The following is a 27,166-nucleotide window of genomic DNA, read 5'->3' on the forward strand; positions in this document are numbered from 1 at the left end:
AGCGCGGCATCTGCTGCCTTTTTAAAGCGGGCCTTCGAGTCTTCGCCGCCGTTGTCGCCACCATGAGTCGCAGCTACAATGATGAGTTGCAGTTCTTGGACAAAATCAACAAAAATTGCTGGAGGATCAAGAAAGGCTTTGTGCCTAACATGCAGGTGAGGCGGGGAGGGGGACAAGGCGCCGGGCCTTCCCCGGCTTGGAGCCCGCCCGCGCTTCTTTCCGGGTCCGGCCAGCCTTCCTCCCGCCTGGCCGGCGCCTGCCCGAGCCCGGGGCTGACCACTGCCTCCCAGCCTGGCACTGCGTCCCAGCCCGGTCCCTCCCGCCCCTCCGGCCCCGCGGGACGGTCCCCAAACCACGAGGGACGAGCAAAGCGGGATGTGTCGGAGGGCGGGTTCAAGTCCACCGGCTACGGGCGCCGGCGCCCCGTCTTCACACCGTGTGCACTCTCGTAAAAGCCCCGGAAGGTGTGTGACGGTCCCAGAATCCTGGGAATATCGGTGGCCTTTCCCCCCAGCGTGGCCCCGCCAGCCCGGGGACCGCCCCTCGGGTCCCGGGGACCGCCCCTCGGCTCTGGAACTCGGGCCCTCGGGAGTCTGGCTGACGCTTGCAGATGGTATCTGCTGAGCCAAGTGTTTGCATTTGCCGTTCTGCGTTGGTTTTCAAAACAGCATTTTGTTCCTCGCGGCAGCCGAATGGATTAACGGGGATTTAAAAAAAAATTTAAGTATTTATAAATAAGTAATGGATAAGGAATTGGGCTGCAAACTCAGAGGTTGTTGTTATGTGCCGTCGAGTCGCTTACGACTCATAGCGACCCTATGTACAACAGCCCTAAACTCTGCTCTGTCGTGTGCCACTCGCACTGTCTCTGACACTCCCATCCCGATTATCCCAGTCACTGAATCAATCCACCTCATAGAGGGTTTTCCCCTCCTGCACTGTCCCTCCACCCTCCCAAGCATGATGTCCCTCTCCAAGGACCTGTCCCTCCTTACAACATGTCCAAAGTATGTCAGACGAAGCCCCAGAATCCTTGCCTCCAAGGAGCAGCCCGGTTTAACCCTCTCCAGGATGAATCTGTTTGTTTTCCTAGCAGTCCGTGGTATCCTCAATACTCTTCTCCAGCACCACCGTTCAAAGGCATCAATTCTCCTTCTGTCCTCCTTGGTCATTGTCCAACTCTCTGATGCATAACAAGTGATCACAAAGACCATGGCCTGTGTCAGACACACCTTAGTCTCCAGAGAGACACCATTGCTCTTTCTTCAGTACTTTAGAGAAGTCCCTAACAGCAGATTTTCCCATCACAGTATGTCTTTTAATTTCCTGGCTACTGGTGCCAAGAGTGTTGACTGTGGAGCCAAGCAAACTAAAGCTGTGAATAATCTTAATCTCTTCACCATCCATCCTGATGCTGCCAATTGGCCCAGTGGTGAGAATCTTTGTCTTCTTGACATTGAGCCTCAGTCCATACTGAAGGCTGCAGTCCTTGACCCTTCGCAGCAAGTGCATGAGGTCCTCCTCAGTTTCAGCAAGCAGGGTTATGTCACCTGCATAACGCAGATTGTTGATAGCTCTTCCTCCAATCTTAATCCCACATAATCTCCTCATAGAGCCCAGCCTCCTGGATAATCTGTTCTGCATACAGGTTGAAAAGGTATGGAGACAGGACACATCCCTGACGTACGCCCTTCCTAATTTTGAACCATAGTGTTTCCGTGCCCTGTTCTGACGACTGCCTCTTGGTTCAAGTATAGGTTTCTCATTAGCACGATCAAGTGCTCTATGATTCCCATTCTTTTCAGAGTCAGCCACAGTTTGTTATGATCCACACAAACACCTTTGCATAATCAATGAAACAGATATACAACTTAAAGGTATGTGGTTCTAATCCAGCTACTTCTCTAGAGAAAGATGGACATCTTCTCCTGTGCGATTTACGACCTCTGAAAACCCGCCCTGTGTTGGATTTCTGTAAAAACATTTTATTTTACACGGTTCAAGTCCACCAGATGATCTGCTAGAGAAGGAGGGGCAATTTCCCCCTGTACCACCAGTCAGATCCGATTTGATGGTACACACACACACAAACTATAATAAAATTTTAAAATGGAGGGGGGTTTGCCTGTAGGTAATTTGGGGTTTTTTGGGGTTGGTTTTTTTTTTTTAGATTTTAAAATTAATTTTAATGAAAGTTTACAGAGACTTAGGGTTTCCAGTCATTCATTGTTGCACTTTTCTCCTTACCCACCCTCTCCCCCAATAAAAGTGTATTTTAAAGAATTTCTTTTAAACAGCAGCCCAGTGTATTAATGGACCAGGAGTTAGTTTGGGTGTGGTGTGTGGGTTTTTTCCGAGTATTTTGAAAAGAAGGATTGGGTCCGTGACAGCGTCCTTTCCTCACCAAGTAAGAACCTTAGCCAGTTCAGATGTCCACTTCTGTCCTTGTTCTTCAAACCAAGCCATACCCCAGATGGAGCTGTTTTAACCCAAGATTGAAAAAGTGTGAATGCCGGGCTCCCCTTGCCGTCCTCTCAGTAACTACTGTAAAGAAACATAGATGAGATTTGGGGCATAAATACTTAAATGACCCATGAAATTTTACTCTTTAAATGCCAAGGAAGTACACTGAAAGTTTGCAGTCCCATGTATTTAAAGCAAAGTTCCTGACACCACACTCTGTTTATTCCATATCAAAGCTCTTTGAATGTCTGCTGTGAACAAAGCGCTGAGCTCTACAGTAAGGGGGAGGGAAGCCCCAAAGGCAAGACTGCTTTCCAGACATTTGGTTGAATACAATGTGCCAAACTTGGGTCATTGAAAGAAAGGGTAGAGAATAAGCAATTATTGTTAAATGATTGTCTTAAAAGGATAATAAAACAACTTTGTTAAGCAGCATTTTCAAGGGTGGGAGATTGTTATATCCCTTGGGTTTTTATATAGGCGCTGCTGCTAATTCTGTTTGGTAACAAGTCTAATAATTCTCATTTTGCTTGGTATTGCCAATTTAAGGATTTGCACATCTTAGCCACTACTGCCTTTGAGAGTTACTGACCTTTATATTAAATCTGAAATATATTCCCATCCTTTTGAAAATGAATCATAATTCTTTAGCACAATCCCCATTACGCTGCTAAGAGCCATGTGCAGCACTGAAAACTTCTCTTTGCTTGATGAAAATGCTCTCTCCCCTCCTATCTTTTTGTCGTCATTGTGGTCAGCTTCTGCTTTGTATAAAGAACCAGCTCACACGGGGCCTGGACAAAGTTTTTCTAGGTCCCCAGAGCCTTCAGCCACCCTCTCAGAGTGTTCCTAGCACCATGTGCTTCCACTGTAGCGTTTACCTCAGTGTTTGCTTGTTCTGAGCCACCTTCTGGATTGAATGCTCCTTGGAAGCAGGATTCATCATGTTAGTGCCCATTACAGCCCCGGTCCCGTAATACCAAGCCAGACTCACGGGTCAGTGCCAATTCACAGCAGCTCTGTAGGACAGAGGAGAGCTTGCCTAAAGGGTTTCCTAACGTCATAAATCTTTGTGGAAACAGACCACCATGTCTTTGTCCCCAGAAGAGACTGATGAGTGCAAACCACTGGCCTCCAGTTCATAGGTGGGTGCTTTTAGCCACTGCACCACCAGAGCTCCTTAGCTCATGAGAAGTCGTTCATCAACATTTGAATTGATAAAGGTGACCCTGAGAAAATTGTACTGGAAACCTTTTCCACCAGCTGGTATTGTTACTCATGCAGCAGTGGTGAAGTCCTCTGTCTGATAAGAGAAATAAATTTGCTTATCTAAATGATTACATGTTAAACCTTTGATTCTTCATTGCTTGGTCATATTTACTCTCTGTTTAAAATACCTTGTTCTTTAATATTACATATTAACAGTTACTGTGGCCTCTGTGGGTCTCCAATGACAGGTGTATTTTTAACTGAGGTTAAAAGTTGTATTCTGTAAAGAAAAAAATTCTAGAACCCAGGACACAGCTGTTGTTAGATGCCATTGAGTCAACCAGGACTCATAGCAACTCTGTAAACAACAGATCTGAACCTTGTCCTATCCTGCCCCGTCCTCCTGGTCTCCGGCAGCACACGCTCATCGTGGCAGTCACTGTGTCAGTCTGTCTCGTTGAGGGCCTTCTTCCTACCTTTTGCTGACCCTCTACCTTTCCTGGCACAGTATTTCTCTCCAAGGACTGGTACCTCTTAAAAATAGACCCAGACTCCATCTTCAGAGAAGGCACTACCCAATAGCCAGGCAGGTAGGTGGGAGACTGACCTTGCATCATTCAAGAGTGAAATTGGAAAACCAAAGCAGTAAATTGATATGGTGCCCACAAAAAAAGAAAGAAAGAAAATATACCCAGAGTGTGTGAGACAGAGTTTTATCATCCTTACCTCCAAGGAACATTCTAGTTGCACTTCAAGATAGATTTGTTATTTTGGCTGTCCATGGGATGTTCCATACTCTTCACCAACACCACAACTCAAATGTGTTGATGGTCTCCATATTTATTGTCCCATTTTCAGGTGCCTTGAAAAGACCTTGACTTGCCTTAGTCATTAAACTGACATCCTTGCACGGTAGAGCTTTGGAGAGGTCTTTGAGAGCAGATTTCTCCAATGCAGTGCATTTTTTGATTTGTTGGCTGCTGCTACTACCATGGTTAACACACAGCTACATGTTAAGATTTTGTTTTAACACATTATTTATGTAAACATAGATTTTTCAAGTCAGCGTACAACAGTAAAATGTAGTTTACTGTTGATATATATACTAAAATATACTAAAGTCAGATGGCTACAGATTTAATTGTATGATGATTCTCTGTTTTCAAAATCAACTGGTAGTTTAGAAGCATTAAAATGTTAAGACATTTCAAAGCAAAGTAGTTGGAAGACTTCTTTATCACAAAAGGAAACGTTTCGTCTGTAAGCAAAATAATTTTGAGAATTGCAAAATCTGAAAAGAATATTTAAAGATAGTATCAAGGTGTAGTGTTTGATGGGAAGTTTTCTACTTGAAGTAATGTGGAAGTGTTTTCTAAAAAGGCAAGATAAAGGGGTGGGTGTATAACTGAAAACTTTTCCAAAGAAAAAAGCTGAGCAAGGTGGGGGGACAGGGATGAAAATATGCAACAATGAATAAATGGAAATCCAAGTTCATGAAAAGTTTATTAAAAAAATTCATTAAAATCTTAAAAAAAGGGCAAGATAAAAATAAGTACTACATGGACTGTTTGTATTCTGTCCATGGCCTGTAAATCGTGTTCATTCACTGAGGCATATTCTTTTTCTTTGGTACCAGGTGGAAGGAGTTTTCTATGTTAATGATTCTTTGGAGAAATTAATGTTTGAAGAGTTACGGAATGCCTGTCGAGGTGGTGGTAAGTACGTGAGAGTTCCACCTGTAGTGAGAGGGAGTCCGGTCTTCCCCAGGCCCTGAGAAAATAGAAAATCAAGTTTAATGTTGTTATTATGGGCTGTCAAGTCACTTGCAACTCATAGCAACCCTGTGTACAACAGCTCTGAAGCTTTCCCTGTCCTGAGCCAGTTGCACTGACTAACACACCTACCTCTGTTGTCCCAATTTCTGATGAATTCCATCTCACCTGGGTTCTTTCTCTCCTGTGCTGTCTGTCCCTCCACCCTTCCAAGCATGATGTCTTTCTCCAAGGACTGGTCCCTTCTGGCCACCTGCCCAGAGTACGTGAGACGGAGCTTCAAAATCCTAGCCTCCAAGGAGCAACTTGGTTTCATCTTCTAGACAGACTTATTTGGCGTCATCTTTATAGAAGCAGCCAACCCCATCTTTCTCTCATTGTGTGACTGTTTGGTTCACATCACCAACTTGTCTAGTTGACACCTGTGTGCTGAAGGACTACACCCCCTCCTAATGGCGGTGGTGGAATGGAAATCATCTAGTTATAAACCTTTCTTAAGTTAGCAAACTACTAGGTAAGCTGTCCTTCTCCCACAAATAATCCATGAATAAGGATGACAGAAGAATTGATGCTTTTGAATTGTGGTGTTGGAGAATAGCGCTGAACATTCGACAGGCTACCAAAAGAGCAAACAAAATACATGTTGGAGAGCGTGCAGCTGCAGTGCTCTTTGAATGCAAGGATGTTGAGGCTTTGCCTCACATACTTTGGGCATGTTGCTAGGAGGGGCTATTCCTTGGAGAAGGGCATGATGCTTTGAAAGGTAGACGGTCAGTGAAGGAAAGGAAGACCCTCAACCAGGTGAATTAACATGGTAACTGCTGCAGTGGGCTCTAATGTGTCATGTGTCAGGAAGTGTGAGGATGACATAGGATAGGACAGGGTTCATATATGTTGTTCATATGGCCAATAATGGGTCAGACTCGACGACACCTAACAACAACATCTCTCTCCCCAGATCTGGAATGACGCAGCTACACAGTAATGAACCTGAAACTGGAACCCAAATTCCCTAACTCTGTCATCCACCAGTCTACCACATGCTCCTTCTTTGTTACCTTAAATTAAACCACCATGAGTTTGTGTGTGTGTGTGAAAGAGAGAGAGAGAAACTATTGAGAAACTGCCTTTTTTGCATTAACTGACAACCTCTGGTTTAAGAGTTCCGTTTCCCCTCTCCCTGTGTAGCACTTGCACAGCCCACTGTGGGTGAAGAGCACTGGTGGCATGTGTGTAATGGTGTGATTATCCTCAGCACCTTTCCTGTGCGTGAGTCCTCCCTCAGGAAACTCCCTTCTCACTTCCATCAAATAATCTTCGACGCCTCATGGTGTAGTAGCCTAGTCATGTCCTCTTCATATAAAACAGTCTGAAAATAGATGAATTTATTGAATGCTGAGAATGTGTCGTCTTCTAATACTGAATTTCTCTGTCCAGGTGTTGGTGGCTTCCTGCCAGCCATGAAACAGATTGGCAATGTGGCGGCCCTACCTGGGATTGTTCACGTGAGTCAGAGTTGAATCATTTTTATCTCCTCTTTCTCTGAGAGTTTGTTGACTGAGTGCATAGTCATGTCTGATAGTGATGTCACTGAGTGACCTTTGCATTTTTTGAAATATACTTAAATGAACTTAAAATCATCTAGGTTACATAACAGCTTAGATTCCGAGGTCCTGTGTCTAGAATCTATACTCTGAAGTGGTTTTTATAATTCTTTTTGATACATTATTGTGCATGGGTCGTTCTGCTACTGCTGGCTTTCACCATAACTGTTCAGTAGGTTAAGACACTGTGCGAAGAGAAGTGAGCACAGCTTCGCTGGGCATGATTGGAAAAGCAGGGTGGTGGCAGTAGCACAGGAACAGAACTGGATGGTTCAGTGCAGCGTTTACATTTTACCACTAGAGGTGAATGTAGCAAACGAATCTGTCAGTTGAACAAATGCTTTTTTTGAGGTGGTGGTGGTGGTAGTTGTTGTTATGTGCCATCAAGTTGCTTGGGACTCATAGTGACACTATGTAAAGCAGCCTGCTCTACCCTATGCCAACTTGATTGTCTCTGACACGCCTACCCTCCTTACCCCAGTCCTTATATCAGTCTGTCTCATCGAGGGTCTCCCTCTCTATCTTTGTCCCTCCACCCTTCAAAGCATGACATCCCTCTCCAAGGAGCAATCCCTCCTTGCAACATGCCCAAAGGATGTAAGACGAAATCTCAGAATCCTTGCTTCCAAGGAGCAGGCTGGTTTTTACCTTCTCTAGGACGAACCTGTTTATTCTCCTGGCAGTCCATAGTATATTCAGCACTCTTCTCCAGCATCACAGCTCAAAGGCATCAATTCTCTTTCTGTCATCCCTAGTCATTGTCCAGCTCTCTACAGTTGCGAAAACTATGACTTGGATCATATGCACCTTAATCTCCATCATTGCTCTTCCGTACTCTGGAGAGGTTCCCAACAGCCGACTTTCCCATTGTAATTCATCTCTTAATTTCCTGGCTGCTGGTACCAAGAATGTTGATTGTGGAGCCAAGCACACTAAAGCTGTTAACTATCTAAATCTCTTCACCATCCATCATGATGCTGCCTATTGGCCCAGTGGTGAGAATCTTTGTTTTCTTGATGTTGAGCTTGAATCCATATTGAAGGTTACAGTCCTTGATCTGCAGCAAGTGCTTCAGGTCCTCCCCTCAGTTTCAGCAAGCAGGATTGTGTCATCTTCATAATGCAGGTGTTGATGAATCTTCCTCAGTCTTGATGCCTCGTTCCTCCCATACAGCCCAGCCTTCAGAATGATCTGTTCTGCATACAGATTAAAAAAGATATGGAGCCGAATACATCCCTGGCTCACACCCTTCCTGATTTTAGGCATGTTAAAAAGCTGATCACTTGTGGAAGAATTCGAAAGACCTGCCTTGAACATTTAAGGAATTTGTGTGTGCCTACCTGGCTATTAATAATGCATTTTGACAGCATTTTTGTTCAATTTCAGACTGCAAAAGTTGGTAGAATTACTCAGTATTAGGCACTAAGGTGCACCTGAGTCAAGCCACAGTCTTTCCATTCATCTCCTGTGCAACTGAGAGCTGGTCAGTGAATATGGTCAGTGAATAAAGATGACGTAAGAACCAGTGCATTTGAGTTGTGTTGGAGAAGAGTGCTAATAATCTGTGAATTTTCAAAAGAAAAAGATATGTCTTGTAGAAAGTACATCCATGCTCCTTGGATGCAAAGATGGTGAAACCTCACTACACATATTTTTAATTATTAAGAGAGGCTATTCCTTGGAAAAGGACATCATACTTGGAAAAGTGGGAGATTAGTGAAGGAGAAGATCACCCTCAATGAGAAGGATTGATAGAGTATCTGCAACAATGGACTCAAATGTGTTGAGGATGATAAGGATGGTGTCAGATAGGACAGAGTTCAGATCTGTTTGTTGTTCATAGGGTCACTGTGAGTCATACTCAGCAGCACTTAACAACAACAACTGGTTAAAACAGTACCACTGAGAACTGCCAGAAGTTCAGCCTGGATTTAGAAGAGGCTGTGGCACCAGGGATATCATTGCTGATGTCAGAGGGATCTTGACTGAAAGCACAGAATAACAGAAGAATGTCTGTTTGTGTTTTATTGACACTGTGAATCATCATAAACTCTGGTTAACATTGAGAAAAATGAGAGTCCCAGAGTACTTAATTGTGCTCATGTGAATCCTATACCAAGAAGCTGTTTCTTGGTCAGGCAACACTGCATGGTTTAAAATATGAAAAGGTGTGCTTCAATGTTTCCTCCTTTTTTCATATCTATTCAGTCCGTAGACAGAAAATCAATGGAGACGCTAGACTGTATGAAGAAGAATGTGGCATCAGGGTTGGAAGAAAACTTATCAATAGCCTTCATTATGCAGATGACACAATCTCATATGCTAAAAGTGAGGAGAATTTCAACCATGTGCTATAGAAGTTCAAAGACAAAAGCCTTCAGTATGGATTACATCTCAACATCAAGAAAATTAAATCCTTGCCGTGGGCCAATAGGCAACATCATGAAAGATAGAGAAAAGATTGAAATTACCAGCAATTTCATCTTACTTGGATTCTCATTCATCACTTGATACCAACAATCAAGAAATCAGAAGATGTGTTGCATTGGAAAATTCCGCTGTCACAGACCTCTCCAAAGTGCTAAGGAGCAATGATGTTTGTTTAAGGACTATGGTGCACCTCCTTCAAGCCATGGTATTACCAGTTACTTGTTAAGCATCTAGAAGTTGGAGAGTGACTAAGGATGACTGAGTGATTGATGCCTTTGAGTTGTAGTGTTGGGAAGAGTACTGAATATCCCATGGACTGCAGAGAGGAAAAACAAGTATGTCTTGGAGAAAGTACAACCAGGGTACATCCTAGAGGCAAGGATGGTGCAACTCAGTCTCTCATTCTTTGGGCATGTTGATAGGAGGGGCCAGTCCTTGGAAAAGGACATAATGCTTGGGAAGGTAGAGGGTCAGTGGAAGAGCGGAAGACCCTCAGGGAGGTGGATTAACAGTGATTATAACAATGGGACCACGTGTGTTAGAGATGGTGAGGACGGTACAGGATAGGGCAGGGTTCAGATCTCTTGTTCCTTGGGTTGCTATCAGTCATAATTGACTCAACAGCACCTAACAACAGATGTTTTTGTATCTTTTTTCTGATTTGACCTGCATTCTTCCTCGGTCAGAATCCATTCATAAGATCAGATAGCTTATGTTTATGTATGGTTGCATGAACACCCGGGACCTATCTAAATCAACTCTAAATGTTTAATTAGACAGTTAAATCTAATTTGTTTACCTCTTGTTAAACCAGCATAAGTGACTTTTAGCAGTATCTTAAAGATCATCAGCAAAATGTCATAAATTCAGTTTAGTTCGTGGTTCTCATATGGAGCTTTTCGTTTGGGGTTTCCTTAGTTAATATTTATACTTTATATTTTCCTCATCTGTTTTGTTTATTATTTAGGAAGCTTCATGCCTCATCTCTACCAGTAAAGCAGTCATGAAAATGGAGTCTTATTTTGGGGAAGGTCTGCAGACTCATTGGGAACCAGTAATTAGATCAGTCAGTGCCAGCCTGACAAAATGGATTTTTTTCTTCTCCTTTTTTAGCGTTCTGTTGGCCTCCCCGATGTCCACTCGGGTTATGGATTTGCTATTGGGAATATGGCAGCCTTTGATATGAATGACCCTGAAGCCGTGGTCTCTCCTGGTAAGTTTCACTGCATCTTCTGTCTGCTGCCAGGTTTGCCACTTGTCTGTGTGTCCTTTCTGAAACGAAGAACAGCTTCTCTTTGTGTGTGCCCCTCTCAGTCTCATCATATTCTGTTATTTATTTTCCTCTTATTTACTGAAAAACTTGCGCTTATGAGACCCTGGTTATTCAGTGTCAAAGAAATGATGATGGGGGTGTGTAAAAATCTTTTTTTAACTTTTCCTCCACTGATACACATTTTCTCCCCTCCCCCACCCCACTCTAAGTCCATCATTTGTTCTAGATTGCTGTCATGCATATATATTTGTTGAAGTTTAATTGTGCTCCTGCTGTATACTAGGGTACAAAACAAAACTGAAACACTTCAGAAAGATTATTTAATTTTGTATCTTTGGGGCAAATTAGGGCTGACAGTACTTAGTATTGATGGACAGTACTTAGTATTGATGTAAGGCTTAAATTAGTTAAGACGGACAGCACTAGGTACTAGGAAGTACGTAGGGAGATACTGGAGTTAAAAATGGAAGTTTAAATCCCATCTGGAGAGTTCTGCCTCTGGCGGTGGTAAACTAGGTTCCTGCCAACCAGTTCCCCATTGAGTTACTAGAAGGCTGGGTGAAATACAAAAACATCTGTTTGAAGGCTTTAGAAAGCTGCCGAGGCAGTAAAACCATGAAAAGCCAAGATCAGAAGAGGAAAAGCCCAGAGACATGAATGCAGCATTTAGCACCTTTTTTTCACCCTTAAAAAAAAAAAAAAAGCTATAGTTCTATCAATAATGTTAGAGAAGATTTGAACAATACAGTTAACAAACTTGACAAGTGACCTCTTGTACATGTATGTAGTTCTATGTGTACACACATTTATAGTGCATTCTTGTCAGATGACCCAGACATTTACCACTGACCATGTGTGTGTTGGACCATAAAGCAGGCCTCAGATTTCAAAGCACTGAGATTCTACAGAGCAGCAGTTCTTACTAGGACTTCTTTCAGCCTCAAAATGATTGAGGACAATCAAAGATTTACTCTTCATGTGAGTTTTAGCAGTAAGTGGTTCCCAAATGAGAAATTGTTACAAAATTTTAAAACACACCAATGCACGTTGGTGTCAAAAATGTCATTAGATTTCATGCAGCTTTTGGAAAATGTCCTTGTACACCCATGAGAAAAGAATGGAAATTTTAAAAGCAATAAATACTTTGACCATATTCTAAAAACCCCAGGTATCTCTAAAACATACTTTTAAGAAACATTGATGTTGTTGTGTATGTGCCATCGAGTTGCCTGCAACTCATAGCGACCCTTTGTACAACAGCCCTGAACTCTGCTGTATCCTTTGCCAGTCTTATTATTTCTGACACTCCAACCCCCATTACTAACCTAGTCACTGAATCACTACATCTCATCCAGGGTCTTCCTCTCTTGTGCTCTCCCAAGCATGACATCCTTCTCCAAGGACTAGTCCCTCCTTGCAACATGTCCAGAGTATGTCAGATGCAGCTTCAGAATCCTTGCCTCCAAGGAGCAGCCTGGTTTCACCCTCTCTACACCTAACCTGTTTGTTCTCCTAGCAGTCCATGATATATTCAGTACTCTTCTCCAGTACCACAGTTCAAAGGCATCAAATTCTGATGCATAGCAAGTAATTGCAAAGACTGTGGCCTCGATCAGGCACACCTTAGTCTCCAGACTGACACTGTTGCTCTTCAATACTTTGGAGAGATCTCTGACAGCAGACTTTCCCAAAGCAGTTCATTGATAGAGTGTTATATAATTATAGTGGAATTAAGGTGGAAATTATCAACAAAGACTAAAACTTCTATTTGGAAATTAAGCAGTGGCCTTTTAAAGAGTTTAATGTCTGGTAATTTGGAAATTTCGGAAGCAGAAGTGGCGTCCACTTCCTAAACAACATGCCTCTGGAACTATGAACTTTGAGAAACAACAATAGTTCTAGAAAGGCTTCAGGTCTTTTGTTCATAGAGATGCTGTGAGTCGTGCTCAACTTGATGGTAGTCAACAACACAATAGCAACAGCATTTTGGAAATGGATCTCCAGGCCTTTCTTCTGAAATACTTCTGAGTAGATGTTAATGTTTTGGTTAGGGAGCTATGCAGAGTGGTAAGGACTGGCAACTCAAAGGCACACAATTGGAATCTACCAGCAGCTCTGCTGGAGAGAAATGGGCACTCTCACGTGATTTACTGCCTCTGAAAACCTGCTGAAGGGTCACCTCTGGGTCAGTTTCCACCTTGACAGAATTTAGCCACAGCAATATTTTGGATACAAACCCTCTAAACTCTATAAATGTATGTTATAGAACAGAGTTCAGGTCTTTTGTGCAAAAGCTGAATCGTGTTCAACTCGACAACACTTAACCACTGCTAAATGAGACTAGTGCTGTTATATCTGGAGAACACTCTTCCACTTTGCATATCACTCTTTGTCAGTGTGCTGTATGAAGTAACCTGGGTTTGCTGTGATGCTGAACCTTGTGCCATTGGGATATCAAACACCAGAATGGTTTCCCCTTGTGGACAGTGTTTGGTGGAGCTCCCAGTTGTAAGACGGGTTTGGAAGCAGGAGTGGCATCCACTTACTAAACTGCATGCCTCTGGAAACTAGGAACGAACTTGGAAAAATGATGAGAGTTATGGAAAGGCATTAGGTCTTTTGTTCATAGAGTCACTATGAGTCCTGCTTAACTGATGGCATTCAACAGCAGTAATCTTTTGATTACCAGCCAAGAGTTCATCAGCTCACTCTCCTCCCCTTTTATGGCTAGTGATATAAAAGGTATTGTAGCCACACCCTTGGAGTTGGGGCTATGATGGGACTCAGAAGTCTTTTTCCCCCCTGAATCCTTTTACATCTATTTGGCTTATTAGATCACAGGGCGTCTTACTATGTTGTATCATTTTGTTTACATGTGTTGGGGGAATTGCCACAATCCTGTTAATAATTATTTTTAATAGTGACCGTCTTTTAAAATCCCGTGTTAGAAATTGCAGGTAACGATAATCAACTTTTGTTATTGATAATCTGCTTTTGTTATTGCTTGACTAACTTTGCTCTGCTCTGTAGGTGGTGTCGGATTTGATATCAACTGTGGCGTCCGCTTGCTGAGAACCAATTTAGATGAAAGTGATGTTCAGCCTGTGAAGGAGCAGCTTGCCCAGGCGATGTTTGATCACATTCCCGTCGGGGTGGGGTCGAAAGGTGTCATCCCGATGAATGCCAAGTAAGAGCAGCAGGTGTCAGTCAGTGCAGCCGGGAACATGTTCTCAGCTCGTGTGGTCAGGAGAAAACAGTGCTCGGTCACTGTTGACAAACGGTTACTAACAAATTTTAAGAACCAAATCCTGTTTATTAACAGCATTAATTAACTGATGTTCATTATCCTGGAATAATAGCCCCTGGAGTTTATTGAGCCAGATACACTTTGTATGTCATATAGATGGTAACCCTAATATTATCCCTCATTTACAAGTAAGGAAATTGGCATTTAGAGAAAGAACTAATTCAAACCAAAGATCCTGTAACTTCAGATACTGTTCTGAGCCACACTTGCCTTTTGTCAGTCACTGATACTTATGCAGAACCTTCCTTTTTGAATAATCTCTATTGGTTGGCTTGTTATATGCTGTAGCGGCAATTCTGACTCCACTGATTCTGTGCCAGAGAGGAACTGTCCCATGGAGGTCCTCAGCTTAGATCTAGAAGCAGATCACCAGGAGACCACAGGGCCACTGGCTAGGCTCAAACCACTGACCCTTTCATTCCCATTTCACTTAACCTAGTGCACCACCCAGCCACCTTGTTCAACATGGGGCTTAAATATTTCTAAAGTAGAAAACCAAAGACCAGGCTGTGACGTAACTGCGTCTCAGGGAGCCTTCGTCAGTTGTGTTGTCCTCTTAGCTTCTGTGAGCAGCAAACCTGGAACCATGCAGTGGACTCCCAGAGCAAGAGCGGGCCTGGCAAGGATCTGCCTTTGCCATCATCATTTTATCGTTAAAACTTTACACTCCAAAAAATAAAAAAAAAAAAAACTTTACACTTCATGCAACTGTATGTATGCATACTGTAGTATAAAAATGTTTTCCGTGACTACTATCAGTTCCAGTTGTATATACTCCTACCCATGCCATGTGTTCCAGAGCAGAACCATTGCCACCCTGGTGAAGCAGGGGGTAAAGTATTGAAGGGTCAGCTGCTAGGGCTCCTCAGCCTTCTGTAGGAGGGCTGTAGTCGTCTGCTTCTGTAAAGATTACAGCCTGGGAAGCCATGGCTGTCTTTCACTGTTCTGTAGGACTGTGAGTCAGAAGCAGATCAATAGGCATTTGGTAAGATTTTTCAGCAGTGGATTACCAGGTCTTTCTTTAGAGGCACTATTGCCTCGTATCATTGCACTCCCAGACCCCACTCTCAAAACCAAATACTGACGTTCTTAGAAAATGCTTATTTTGTGACATCATGTGACCCTTGCCACGCAGCACCACTGAGAAAAGATTATGAAACATAAAAATGCCAAGCATCTTGGATATTTAAGATAAGAATTGTCTTTTAGAAATGTTTGGAACATGGTGTATCCATGCGTATCATTGTTAGTGTTAAGAGTGTTAAAGAAGACTGTCCTCCGGGGTCCTGGGGAAAGAACACTGGCATTTAAACTCTCCTGGTAGAGGTTAAGGAGCTCTGGTGGCATGACACGTTGTGTGTTGTGCTGCTGACTGAATGGTCAGTGGTTTGAATCCAGTCAGCTGCTCCTGGAAGAAAGCTGGGCAGTCTTCCTCTCATAAAGATTTACAGATTTAGAAACCCAGTGTAGGGTCACCAAGTTAAAGCGGACTCGGTGGCAATGGATTTGGGTTGGTAGTTTGGGAAGAGGACTATGATGAAGACCATGGTTTTTGCTCTAAGGGTTGTGAATGTCTGTGCCCCTCAGTGTGAAAAGGCAGGTGCGGTAAAGCCGCATAGCACTGCTGTCAAGGTGGGGGTACACCTTCAAATTTAACCTGTATCACCTGAGGAGAGTGATACTGTTATTTATTACATGATTATAATGTTCCATAAATTATTAATGAAAATTGATAACTGATTAAATTCATAGTAGATATTGATAGCTGTGTATGGTTGTAAACTTCATTTTGGCTGCTTAATAACCACCTCAGAGAATTCAGGAACAGAGAGGAAAATCTAATATAAAAATGCTTTGAAGAGTATGAGGTGTTTATAAATGCCAGGAAGAATTATAGTTGCTTGTGATGTGGCATTTACCATTTTATATTAGAGTTATTTATGTGTTTTCACTCCCTTCATAGAGAATTCCTTAAGGGCATAAATGGTGTTTTAGTTATTTATGAAAGTTTTCTTTGTCCTAGAGTTAGTGAGCCCCTAACCTCTATCTAGCCCCTAGCGCAGACCCAGTAGAGAGCTGCCTCCCAGTGGATTGAGGGTTCTGTCCTGTCCTGTAGTGAGGGAGCCCCCTGAGGTGGTCAAGTTTTGATCTTCATTTGCTGTGGAATGACTCAGACCTTACTGCTTCCTTTAGAGACTTGGAGGAGGCCTTGGAGATGGGTGTGGACTGGTCCTTGAGGGAGGGCTATGCCTGGGCTGAAGACAAGGAACACTGTGAGGAGTACGGAAGGATGCTGCAGGCCGACCCCAACAAGGTCTCCGCCAGGGCCAAAAAGAGGGGCCTTCCGCAGGTAACTCTGGAGGGGCCACAATTGTTTTAGACTTTGTTTTTATTGGGCGGGAAATTTTGTTTTCCATTTAACATATTTATTCCCCAAGATTTTTCACAGTATATCAAAAACATGGATTGGAATAATTGAAACAGTATTACTGATAATGGTTGTATACCGTGTATTTTCTTATCATTTAGGAGACTTGAAGTCTAAACTCAGAGTGCTAGCTTTGAAAGAAGGCCCCTTTGTGTCTGTGTCTCTCTCTGTGTGTCTCTGTTTCCCGCTCCATTCCCATCACTCCACTCCTGGTGATTCTTCCTTGGTACTGAGGAATCCCCTCCCTTTTTCTTTAGTGAGATAACCGGTAGTAGAGGCTCTGCCCTAGGAGAACTCCTCTTCCATCATTAGGGCTGTGATGGGATTAAAAGTGTTAAGTTCCACTCTTATTCTCCAGCAGTGTTTGGCTTATCAGAGCATTGGGGCTCATTATACAGCATCCACATGTTATCATGTATCTTTGACAGGAACAGCTCAATCCATGAGAAACATAGTCATTGTCAGGGAACTAGTGAAAATTGTCAGTGGGACCTGTTGTATGTGTGACTGTTCGTGCTCGCACAGTTTGTGTGAGAGCGTTGGCTGAGGCTTTCTGGGTGAGGGGAACTTTTATTTTTCTTAATGCTTTTATTCCAAAAAGATGTCAGAGCCTTGGAAAATGTTCATAATATTAAATAGTACTTTTAGGGAATAAAATGAAATAAGACGTTTACAATTCAGGCCAAAATGATGTATACGCAGACTTTGACCATCTATAGATTTGTCCCAAAGTGTTCTGCCTTCTAAGATGAAAGGAGATACCTTGTCAGTGCGTGGCCTCCGTGAGATGAAAGTATACCAGATGTTTGAAATAACTAATTATGATGTTGTCGCCACATGTGATCTTGGCATATCTCTTTGCCTCTATGGATACAGTTTCCACATCTGAAAAACAGGCAACTTTTAAGACCTCTTCCAGCATAGCGTTCTTTGGTTCTCTAAGTCATCTGTTAGCCCTGATTAGACACCAAACCAGCAGGCACCAACACTCCTCCATTCAGAAGCTGGATTTTAAAAATAGTATCTACAGTACTGCTTGAGGATTTTTGCTGTTGTTGGCTTACGTCTCTAAGAGACATCATCATCATTCTTCTTGCAGTTGGGGACCCTGGGTGCAGGCAACCACTACGCGGAAATCCAGGTAGTGGATGAAATTTTCAACGAGTACGCTGCTAAGAAGATGGGCATCGACCATAAGGGGCAGGTGTGTGTTATGATCCACAGCGGGAGCAGAGGCCTGGGCCACCAGGTCGCCACAGGTAGATTCTCGACCTTACTGTTGTTTACTATTGTGGGGCGTTTAATGTGTACACAAACACTGGAGTTGGGGCCTGACGCTTAAATCTTGTCATCCATTTGTTATGTTTACCATTGCTAAGAACTGAAAGAGTGAGAATATACTTCTGTTGTGAAGCCTATAAACACACCTCGAGTGCCTCTCTACATGGCGTTGTAGTACATTCAGTGATTGAGACAGCACTGCACCTCAGATTGTCTCATGATTCATTTCTTTAAAAGGAAAATTATAAAGAGGACAATTAGTACCGTTACAACTCATTGACCAAATAGGACCAATTAGAACTGCCCCATAGGTAAACCATAATGGTATATCTTTACAGAAGCAGATGGCTCACCTTTTTACTGAAAAGTGTCTAGGAGGTTCAAACCACTGACCATTTGGTTATCAGCCAGTGCTTTAACTACCGTCTCACCAGGACACTTTAACTAGTACTGTGGGAGACACAGACTGAGTATAATATTGAAGAAAAAGATTTCCGGTGTGGCACACCACTTCAGCTGGGCCGCGCAGTTAAGACAGTCACACAAAGGATGGCTGTCGTTCTGTCAAATGCCACTGAGTTGGCACCGTTCACACTGACTGTGCACAGCAGATTGACTCCTTGCTCCGTTCCGCATCACCCTCAGCCTCCACTGGGTTAAGGATTCTTAGCAATAATAAGCCCGTTATTCTGCAGTCGCTGTTGGGGATCTTCCTTTCCTGACGGTTGACTTTTCGAAGCCTGATGGCCCTCCTGATAGCACGCCCAGCGTGTGTGAGACAAGGTCTCGCCGTCCTTGCCACTAGGGAGCACGCTGGCTCATTGGTTCTTTTGGCGGGCCGTGTATCATCAGGACAACACAGAGACATCAATTCTTCTGTCTGCCTTCCATAGTCACTGTCTGGCTTCACATGCATGCGAAGTAATTTTACAATTTCATGGTATTTTCATACTATGATTTGAGTCAGACACACCTTAGTCTTTAAAACTGACTGACATCCATATGACCAAAGACACCATAAGCTAAAGAGGAGACAGGGAAATAGAGGGTTACTTTGGAAGGTTCTTAGAATGTGTGTAAGGTTTTGGAAGTAGATGGAAAAGTTATATAGATCCATGGAAATCATGATAGACTTAATTTCCTCTTCTAACTTGGTTTCACATGTACCTTTCATCCTATGAGAATATGATCATTAATGCCAGCCTGGGCCTATAGAGTATTTCATCAGGCTAATAGAGCAAGTACGGATGGGTGTTTTTGCATATTCTCCCAGATACCTCGGCACCTTTTCATGGATTTAATTTTCAATAAAGATTTAACAAAATATTTTAAGATCTAGCAAGTTGTCTCTAGCTCCTTACAATAAGGCACGTGCGCACACACACACACCCCAAATCCTGCTTTTCACAGTCATGATGGTCATGAAATAGATTTAATGCTTCTACTCTCATTCCTTCATATGCAGCAGTGTAGGGTCCAGGTTGTGGCTGTTCACAGCACATCTCGTTCTGCCCCTTACAGGTCCTGGAGGGCAGATGTTCTCTTTGTAGCCCTTTTGATCATGTCCCAGGCCTCTGACCAAGAGCATTCTTAATACATTCTTGACTCACTGACTAGCTGGGTTCAGAAGTACTTTGAAGGGAAAGTTGCTTTCTTGTTGTTATTGTAGCGTGGCTTTAATTATAGCCTACCTTTCTGTAGTAAATCTGGATTCTGAAGGGAACCCTGGCTGATTTGGGTCTCTTCTTCTCTTGTTCCAGACGCACTGGTAGCTATGGAGAAAGCCATGAAGAGAGACAAGATCATCGTCAATGACCGCCAGCTGGCTTGTGCTCGAATCGCCTCCACCGAGGGTCAGGACTACCTGAAGGGCATGGCAGCGGCGGGGAACTACGCCTGGGTCAACCGCTCCTCCATGACCTTCCTGACCCGCCAGGTGCAGTCAGGGTCTCTCATTCATTCTCGTCAGTCGTGGGGTTAAGTGCCGTCAAGACAGGCAAGGTGGTCAAACTAAAGCCTGTGGATTTATAAATTAAGTATTTAGATGGTTGGACACGTGTTCAAGCCTTTGGTGTCTTCATAAATTAAATCAGCAGGATGGATACTGGGTGAGGAGCATTAGGAAGGAGAGAAATGCAGGATTATTCCTAGGATTTGTCTTGAACAAAAGAGTAGATGGCAGCCATTCACCAAGATCCAGAAGAAAGCAAGACAGTATGAGCCAGGCCACTTCTCCACCAAAGTCAGAATTCTGGAACCAAGAATAGGCTGGCAACCATGGTCTAAAAGGCACGTTTTGTCCTTTATGCAAAAATTAGTACGAGGACATTTTTGAACACTGAAACCCCCTCACTTCCTTTAAGAACAGAGTCAAGAAGACAAAGTCTAAAGGGCTGGTTCTGGCTGCTTTTTCTCTTAGGCTTTTGCCAAGGTCTTCAACACAACCCCGGATGACTTGGACCTGCATGTGATCTATGACGTTTCTCACAACATTGCCAAGGTGGAGCAGCACGTGGTGGACGGGAAGGAGCGGACGCTGCTGGTGCACAGGAAGGGCTCCACCCGGGCTTTCCCACCCCACCACCCCCTCATCGCTGTGGATTACCAGGTACACAGCCCGCCTCAGTGGGGAGCACCAGGGCATCGGTTACAGAGTTCTGCATGGGGTGGATTTAGAAAAGCAGCAGTCATGAGAAGGAAGTCCGTCTCCCTTGAGAACCACAATTCCCGTACTCTGAGCGACAGTAGCAGGCCCACTCTTTGCCGGGTCTCTTGTGCCTGCAGTCACTGTGCTCCTCAGTCGAGAGGACTTTTACTGAGTTAAAATCAATCCCAGTTATCTTCTTCTAGATACAACGTGCATTGTCCTGTTGAACGTTTCCTGTCATTTTAGTGTCTGACTTTAATAGTTTAACAGCTGTCAGGCTGTTTACTCGTGTTACAGATGAAGAAGGCTAATGCCTGGCAAAAAAAATTTTTCTTAATATATTATTCAGAGGTCCAGGATTCAGCTACAAGTATGTGTTGCAAGAAGAAATTTGGGTCTTGGGCATTGGACTTAACACTTTGTCAGGTGTGACGTGTTTGATTTGCATGTGTCCTCAGCTCACTGGCCAGCCCGTGCTCATTGGAGGCACCATGGGAACATGCAGTTATGTTCTGACCGGCACCGAGCAGGGCATGACAGAAACCTTTGGAACCACCTGTCACGGAGCGGTAAGGAGCTTGGAGCCCCTTGGGAACAGACTCTCCACGTGAGCAGTGGTTTTGTATTTGGCTGAGTAAAAATACTGATTGAGCAGAGGTAGAGGGCTGTTCTGTCCCCTCGCTTAGAGCTAACGTCCAGAAAAGTTGAGGTTAAAAAATGGCCACACTGGCCAGGCTTACTAACTTGAGAACGGACAGAACCGTAATGGGTGCAGATTTACATCATGGCAGATCTCAGGGGTGCCTGACTGGGGCCAGTTCCTGTTGGGGCATCCCTGTCTGTAAACCAGAGCTCACCACGCGTAATCGGCACACCCGCTGCAGCACATTGCCTCTTCTAAGCTAGGAACTTTCTTTATAAAACCAAGTTGCAGAGCAGTTTCTGCTTTTGAGCCATAGTTTGCCCAACCCTCTCCTAATCCATCATAGAGCTTAACTCTAGTGCTGAGTGGAAAATACAAACTGTCTTCTCGTCGGACAGACCTCAAAATACATTTCAATCTGATTTTTTTTCTCTCTCTGATCTCTATTTGCAGTTGTTTTCTAACTGTCATTTTACATCCTTGTTAGGTGCCCTCAGTCCACTTCAGCTCCCGAGTCCTGTGTAGAGCAGACTAAAACTGCCCGCCCCTGCACCACTGTCACAAACTTCCTGTGTCACTGTGTCAGTCCATCTTGTTGAAGGTCTTCCTCTTGCTGTACCCTGCACCTTTCCCAGCATGCTATCTTTCCAGTGCCTGGCCCCCCGACAGCATGCCCAGAGTATTTAAGACAAAGTCTCACCCTCCTTGCCTTTAAGGCGCATCGACTTCATTTAGTTCTCAATGGGATTTTTTGCCACAGCTACTCCCCAGGGATCATTTTTTAATTTTTGCCTTCAGTCCTTCATGTACCTTGTGTTTCCTTCACATATATTGTGTTTAATACAATCATTCATATATTCATATTTATTTATACTTGTTATCACCCCATCTCTTCAAGTCCCCATAGAATCTTTTCTGTCCCTTTACCTTGTCTGTCCTCAACCTCTGCTCCCAGTGATTTTCCTCCTTCCCCTTTTTTGGGCCCCCTCTTACCTGTCCTCTTTTGAACATTTATACATGTCTTACTCTGCCTTCCTCCTGGTTTCAGTTTCAGTAGTAGTCTAATGCAGCATTTGTCCTTATTTGAGTTATTTCACTCAGCATAATTCTTTATATAGACTCCCATGTTATATAGTATTTTATAAAATCATTGCTCTGAGCACTGCATAGTATTCTTGCTGTTGTGCATAGCACTGCTGTGACCACCTGTGTATATCCCTGGAGGTCATTTTGGTTGTCACAGAGTGGCAGGGAAGGCTTCTAGGGGGTAAAGGCAAGGATACACAGAGCAGCCCCCACAACAAAGCACCATAGTGGAGACCATCAGTTGTGCTGAGGTTAAGAAAACAGCACAGAGTTTGGTGTGGGGTTTTTTGTTTTGTTATTTTTTGAGCACAAAGTTTTTGTGATGATAGATAAGCCCTTGATAATTAATAGTTACGTTATTACTGGATCTATCATTAATTCCACAGTAGTTACAATTACACAGACTTGTGTCTTAAGTACAAAATGTTTTAAAAAAGTAGAAATTTATTTTCCTAGAGGCTATAATGTTATTTACAATAAAAGCATCATCATAAGATTAATAAAATAGGGAAAAGTATGTTGTTTGGTGTTTTTGTAAAAACTCAGTCTAAATGTGTCAGGGAATCTGAAGGGATTCATTAATTGCTCAGATTGAACTTGGAGTTTGGCTTTGGTTTTTAGAAAGTGAAATTTCATCCATTTCCATTCTAGGGCCGTGCATTGTCCCGAGCAAAATCCCGACGTAATTTAGATTTCCAGGATGTTTTAGACAAGTTGGCAGATATGGGAATTGCAATCCGTGTTGCCTCACCCAAACTGGTTATGGAAGAGGTAAGTGAAATTTATTTCATTGTTAGCAGAAAACAGCTCCTCATTCCTGCCGGTATACACGGATAACTGAATCTGGTTTGAGTTTCTGTGGACTGGCTATTTAAACTTGAAAACAGTCTTCTAAAAGGGGAGGAAATGCTTGGGGCCTGTGTGCTGGTGTTTGGTTCCTATAACGGCGTATGTGCACATATGCAGACTGAAAGTGACCTAAGTCCTAACATTTTTAAGAGAAAAGTGAGTCATTCTGCTGCTCGGTGCTCATCCTGCTGTGTGCAGTGGAGTCTGGCCTACCTCCCAGCCACCCCGAGGACAGGGGACACTGCCCCTGGGCTCATGGAGCTGGGACGTGTACACGTCTGACTGCCACAGTGTCCTCCTGCATGGTGGCTGGTGGATTCTAACTGCTGGCTCTTCAGTCAGAAGCCAGTGCCTAACCTCTGTGCCACCAGGGTCTCTCTGGCCCAACTACCACCTCCCTTTTCTTGACTACTCACTGTTATTTCCCCTCAGTCCTTTTTTAAGTTAGATGTGATCATAGTTTACAAGAGTTCTAATTCAATGCATATCCATTCCTATTGACTCCCTAAGTACCGTTTTCATGATTGCCGAATATTGTCCCCAGCAGACTACCACATCTTTCTGGTCATGTTAGCAAACAATTTCATATCTTCCAAATTTTTTGCTCCTTTATAAATTGAACTTCTTCACACATGAAACTTTGTTCCAGATATTTAATTATTAGAATGCTGTTGTATATTATCAAGTTGGAACAGACTTACAGCTGACCCTCTAACAGATTTTCAGAGGCAGTTGGTGTGACAGTTTATCTTGATTAAAAGGAGACAGCACAGATGCACAAAGACAGGAAGTGTATGGAAGTTATTCTCGTTGCTTCGAGTTTGTTTCTTTTGCGCACTAGGGAGTAGTGTCTGTGACTAGAGCATACACCTGCAGGTCTGAAGTAGTTATTTGAGAGAGAAAATGGTCCAGTGGACCTTTGGTGATTGTCAGGCAGCAGCACGTAAATGCAGTGCTGTGTGTGGGTGAGATTCACCTCCATTCAGCCGTACGGGTGCAGGGAGCTTTAACCAGGGGTGTGGACCTGGTCGTGGTTCTCAGAATGGATTAATAAGCAGACAGGGAAAGAGGAGAAAGATTGTTGAGGAGGGTACAGAGGGACTTTCGGCCCTGGTGAGGTGAAGGAATTAATGGAGATGAACTTCAAGGGGATGTACACTGGACAACTAGGCTGTGGCCACCAGCCTGGACGTGCTGGAAATTGAGATGATGGAGAAGTTGGGATCCTTGGTCCTTTCGCTCTCTGGGATAGGACCCTGGAGGTGAATAGCCGGAGAAGCAGACCATTGGATTAAAAGGACCTTTTCCTGGGCATCTAAGTCATTACCAATTAGAGTAACAGGGTGAGCCAGGGTTGAAAATCTTCAAATCCTAATGGAGATGGATTCATGGTCTAGTACCTAACTGCAACAGCAGGAGGAGGTAGATGATCTAAGGTGATGGCTGCAGGATTCAGAACTGGGAGTTTTGAAGGGAGGAGAGAGGGAGAGTGGCCTGGGAACCGCTATGAAGAGGAAGGATTGTGACCCTGTTCTGTCCCCATACTCCAGTATGGGAGAGCAGGCTGTCCTGCTTCAGGAAAGCCGTGGGAGAGCTGTGTTTCAGCAGGAAAGGAGAGGAAAGGGCGGGTGAGGGAAGAGAGTTCACATGACTCACAGGACAGAGTCCAGAGGCCACAACGGAAGTGTTAGAAATTGGAAGGAAATGATGGATCACGAAAAAGATCTCTATAAATCCCTTTGGGACTAGGCTTGGGAAGCCTGAGTTGCTTGTGTTGATGTGAGGGATTAAGGATATGTATGCGAGATGAATTCTAATGTTGGTAAGGTCGTAAGAGAGGATGAGAAAGGAGAGTGTAAGGGTTTACTAAGGACCCTCACAAACCTACCTACACATGCACATGGTTAGAGATACGTTTGAATTTAAAAGCTTTCCCTTATGTTGTTATATATCCACTTTCTGAACAACATACCTCTGGAAACTATGAACTATGATAAATGACGATAGTTCTACGGTCACTATGAGTTGTGCTTAACTCGATGGCAAACAACACATACATCATTAAGTTGAAACTCACAGCTGACCCTCCAGCAGGTTTTCAGAGGCAGTAAGTCACACAGGAGATTCCCCCTCTTTCTGCTAGAGAGCAACTGGTAGATTCAAACCATGTGCCTTTGGGTTGGCAGTACAATTTCTTACCCCTGAGCCATCAGCACTCTCCTTATTACAATGTTTACTAGTTTGCACAGATGTAGAGATTTTCAAAAGAAAAAAGAAATATTAAAATCGTCAATAACCCAGAGATAATTACAACCAACATAGAGTGGTTAGTGCATTTCCTTCCAATTGAGAATTACTGTGTATTTTTTTATTCAGTAACATTTATTGCTTTCCCTGATTATACAAATAATGCTTGTTCTTTGGGGGAAATCTGGAAAAGAGAAAAAAAAAAATAAGAAGAGTGACAACCTTTTTAGTATTTATTATTTTAATAAGAATTATATGTGTTTCTTTAATCTCAAGCCAAGAGTAAGCTTTGTAAAGATTCCGCTTTAGGTTGACTTTTCAACTGTTTCATTCCTCCCCTTCAGGCTCCTGAATCCTACAAGAATGTGACAGATGTGGTGAACACCTGCCATGATGCTGGAATCAGCAAGAAGGCCATCAAACTGAGGCCGATTGCTGTTATCAAAGGATAGAACCTTGGCCACCAGACATCACTAAGCCCACCGGCCCTGAAGTGGAAGTGGACTGAAACACTCTTAGGACATCAGACCCGCAAGACCTGACTAGCTCCAGTGGGCAGCCAGGACTGCCTTTCCCAATACGGCTGACAGGAGGCTGCTGCTTTCTGGAGTCACTGTTAATATAAATAACCTCCGTGCAGGAGTCACATCATACCTGTTTGGAAAGGGCCACATTTGCTTCCTCTTTGGCTGTCCATAGATTTTTAGGAGAATTCTTCAGGGGGTGGGATGCGTGAAGAACCTGTCTATACTCAGTCTTGTGAATTTTTTGTCAGACTTCATTTCCTTACACCAAGCTCTGTTTACATCCCAGGAGGTGTCATCCTATTCACTGTTTTCTGTCTTCTCTGTTAGCTGATCCATTCCTCCCAGTCGTCTGCCCACCCAGCCCACCCCCACACACTGAACAGAACTCGTAATACTTTTACTGGAAGAGTCAGATAGATGGTGATGAAGGTGTTGGATGAATGAGGAGTTGGACACACTAAGGTGTGGCTGCTGAGGCATAAATATAAGAGCTGAAGAGCACGGTTTGCATAGCCTTGCTGCCTTTCAGATTCCAAATACAGAGCAGAGCTTTGGCTTACCTATAAAACGGCGTCCGCTGACCTCACTCATTAGGCCTGCCCTGGGAAGTTCTTACATAATGCGTTCCAGGCAGTAGCAGAAGCCCTCACATTATGCTGAATGTGCCTGTGCATTTATGACTGAATTCTTACAAAAGCACTAAGTGATTCCAGCTGGGACATTAATGGCTACTGTTAGGTTGACTAATCTTGTGCCACTGAGTCAGATTTCATGTTACGTATTTGCGTCACATTTGTTAGAGGACTGTAGTTACAAGTTAATAAAGGCCTTGGTTTAATCTGAACAGCCAGTAAAGTAGAAAAAAAATCTAATAAATTTACAGTATATTTCTATTTTGTGCTGCTGCTTTTATAGCGTATGAAAATTACTTGGATCATTTGGGCTAGTCAGTGTTGCTTTTTTTCTGATTTTCACCCAAGTAGCCTTTGGATTCTCAACCTAAAAATACCTCCCAAAGTGTATCCCTCAATTTATAATCAAAACTCCTTTTGGGTGTGCCTTCTAGATGCTGCCATTTGGAAAGGCAAGGGAAGAATGGACTGCCTCGGGAACTTGTCTGAGATCTGAAACAGCAGTTGTGTGTTGTAGAGTCGCTTGCGACTCAGTGACCCTATGTACAGTAGTCCTGAAACCTAACTCGATCCTGTGTCAACCTACGCATACCCTCATTACCCCAGTCACTGAATCAGTCCATCTCATCAAAGGTCTTCCTCTTCCCTTCCAAGCATACTGTCTCTCTCCAAGGACTGGTCCCTTCTTGCAACATGCACAAAGTGTGTCAGACGTAGACTCAGAATCCTTGCCTCCAAGGAGCAGCCTGGTCCTGCTCTCTTGAGTGA

General features: G+C 43.5%; 1 protein-coding gene across 1 annotated transcript; it reads left to right on the plus strand.

The window, feature by feature from the left end:
* RTCB (RNA 2',3'-cyclic phosphate and 5'-OH ligase) lies at positions 1-25,737 on the plus strand. Its single transcript, XM_006897532.1, has 12 exons — positions 1-155; positions 5,309-5,387; positions 6,882-6,949; positions 10,592-10,691; positions 13,782-13,938; positions 16,252-16,408; positions 17,586-17,745; positions 19,528-19,703; positions 20,187-20,375; positions 20,873-20,983; positions 22,795-22,914; positions 25,584-25,737. Exons 1-12 carry the CDS (start codon positions 63-65, stop codon positions 25,689-25,691), a joined length of 1,518 nt encoding a protein of 505 aa, XP_006897594.1. The 5' UTR covers positions 1-62; the 3' UTR covers positions 25,692-25,737.
* Positions 25,738-27,166: the final 1,429 nt, after the last annotated feature.

This window comes from Elephantulus edwardii, unplaced genomic scaffold (genome assembly GCF_000299155.1).
Source record: "Elephantulus edwardii isolate Elephantulus edwardi_28Jun2011 unplaced genomic scaffold, EleEdw1.0 scaffold00211, whole genome shotgun sequence".
Classification (NCBI taxonomy): domain Eukaryota; kingdom Metazoa; phylum Chordata; class Mammalia; order Macroscelidea; family Macroscelididae; genus Elephantulus; species Elephantulus edwardii.

Excerpts from the sequence above, each read along its gene's own strand:
- RTCB (XM_006897532.1), top strand. The coding sequence starts at position 63 with ATGAGTCGCAGCTACAATGATGAGTTGCAGTTCTTGGACAAAATCAAC. Across the intron at positions 10,692-13,781 it reads TGAAGCCGTGGTCTCTCCTG|GTGGTGTCGGATTTGATATC; the intron begins GTAAGTTTCACT and ends TCTGCTCTGTAG. Across the intron at positions 19,704-20,186 it reads TGACCTTCCTGACCCGCCAG|GCTTTTGCCAAGGTCTTCAA; the intron begins GTGCAGTCAGGG and ends TTTTTCTCTTAG.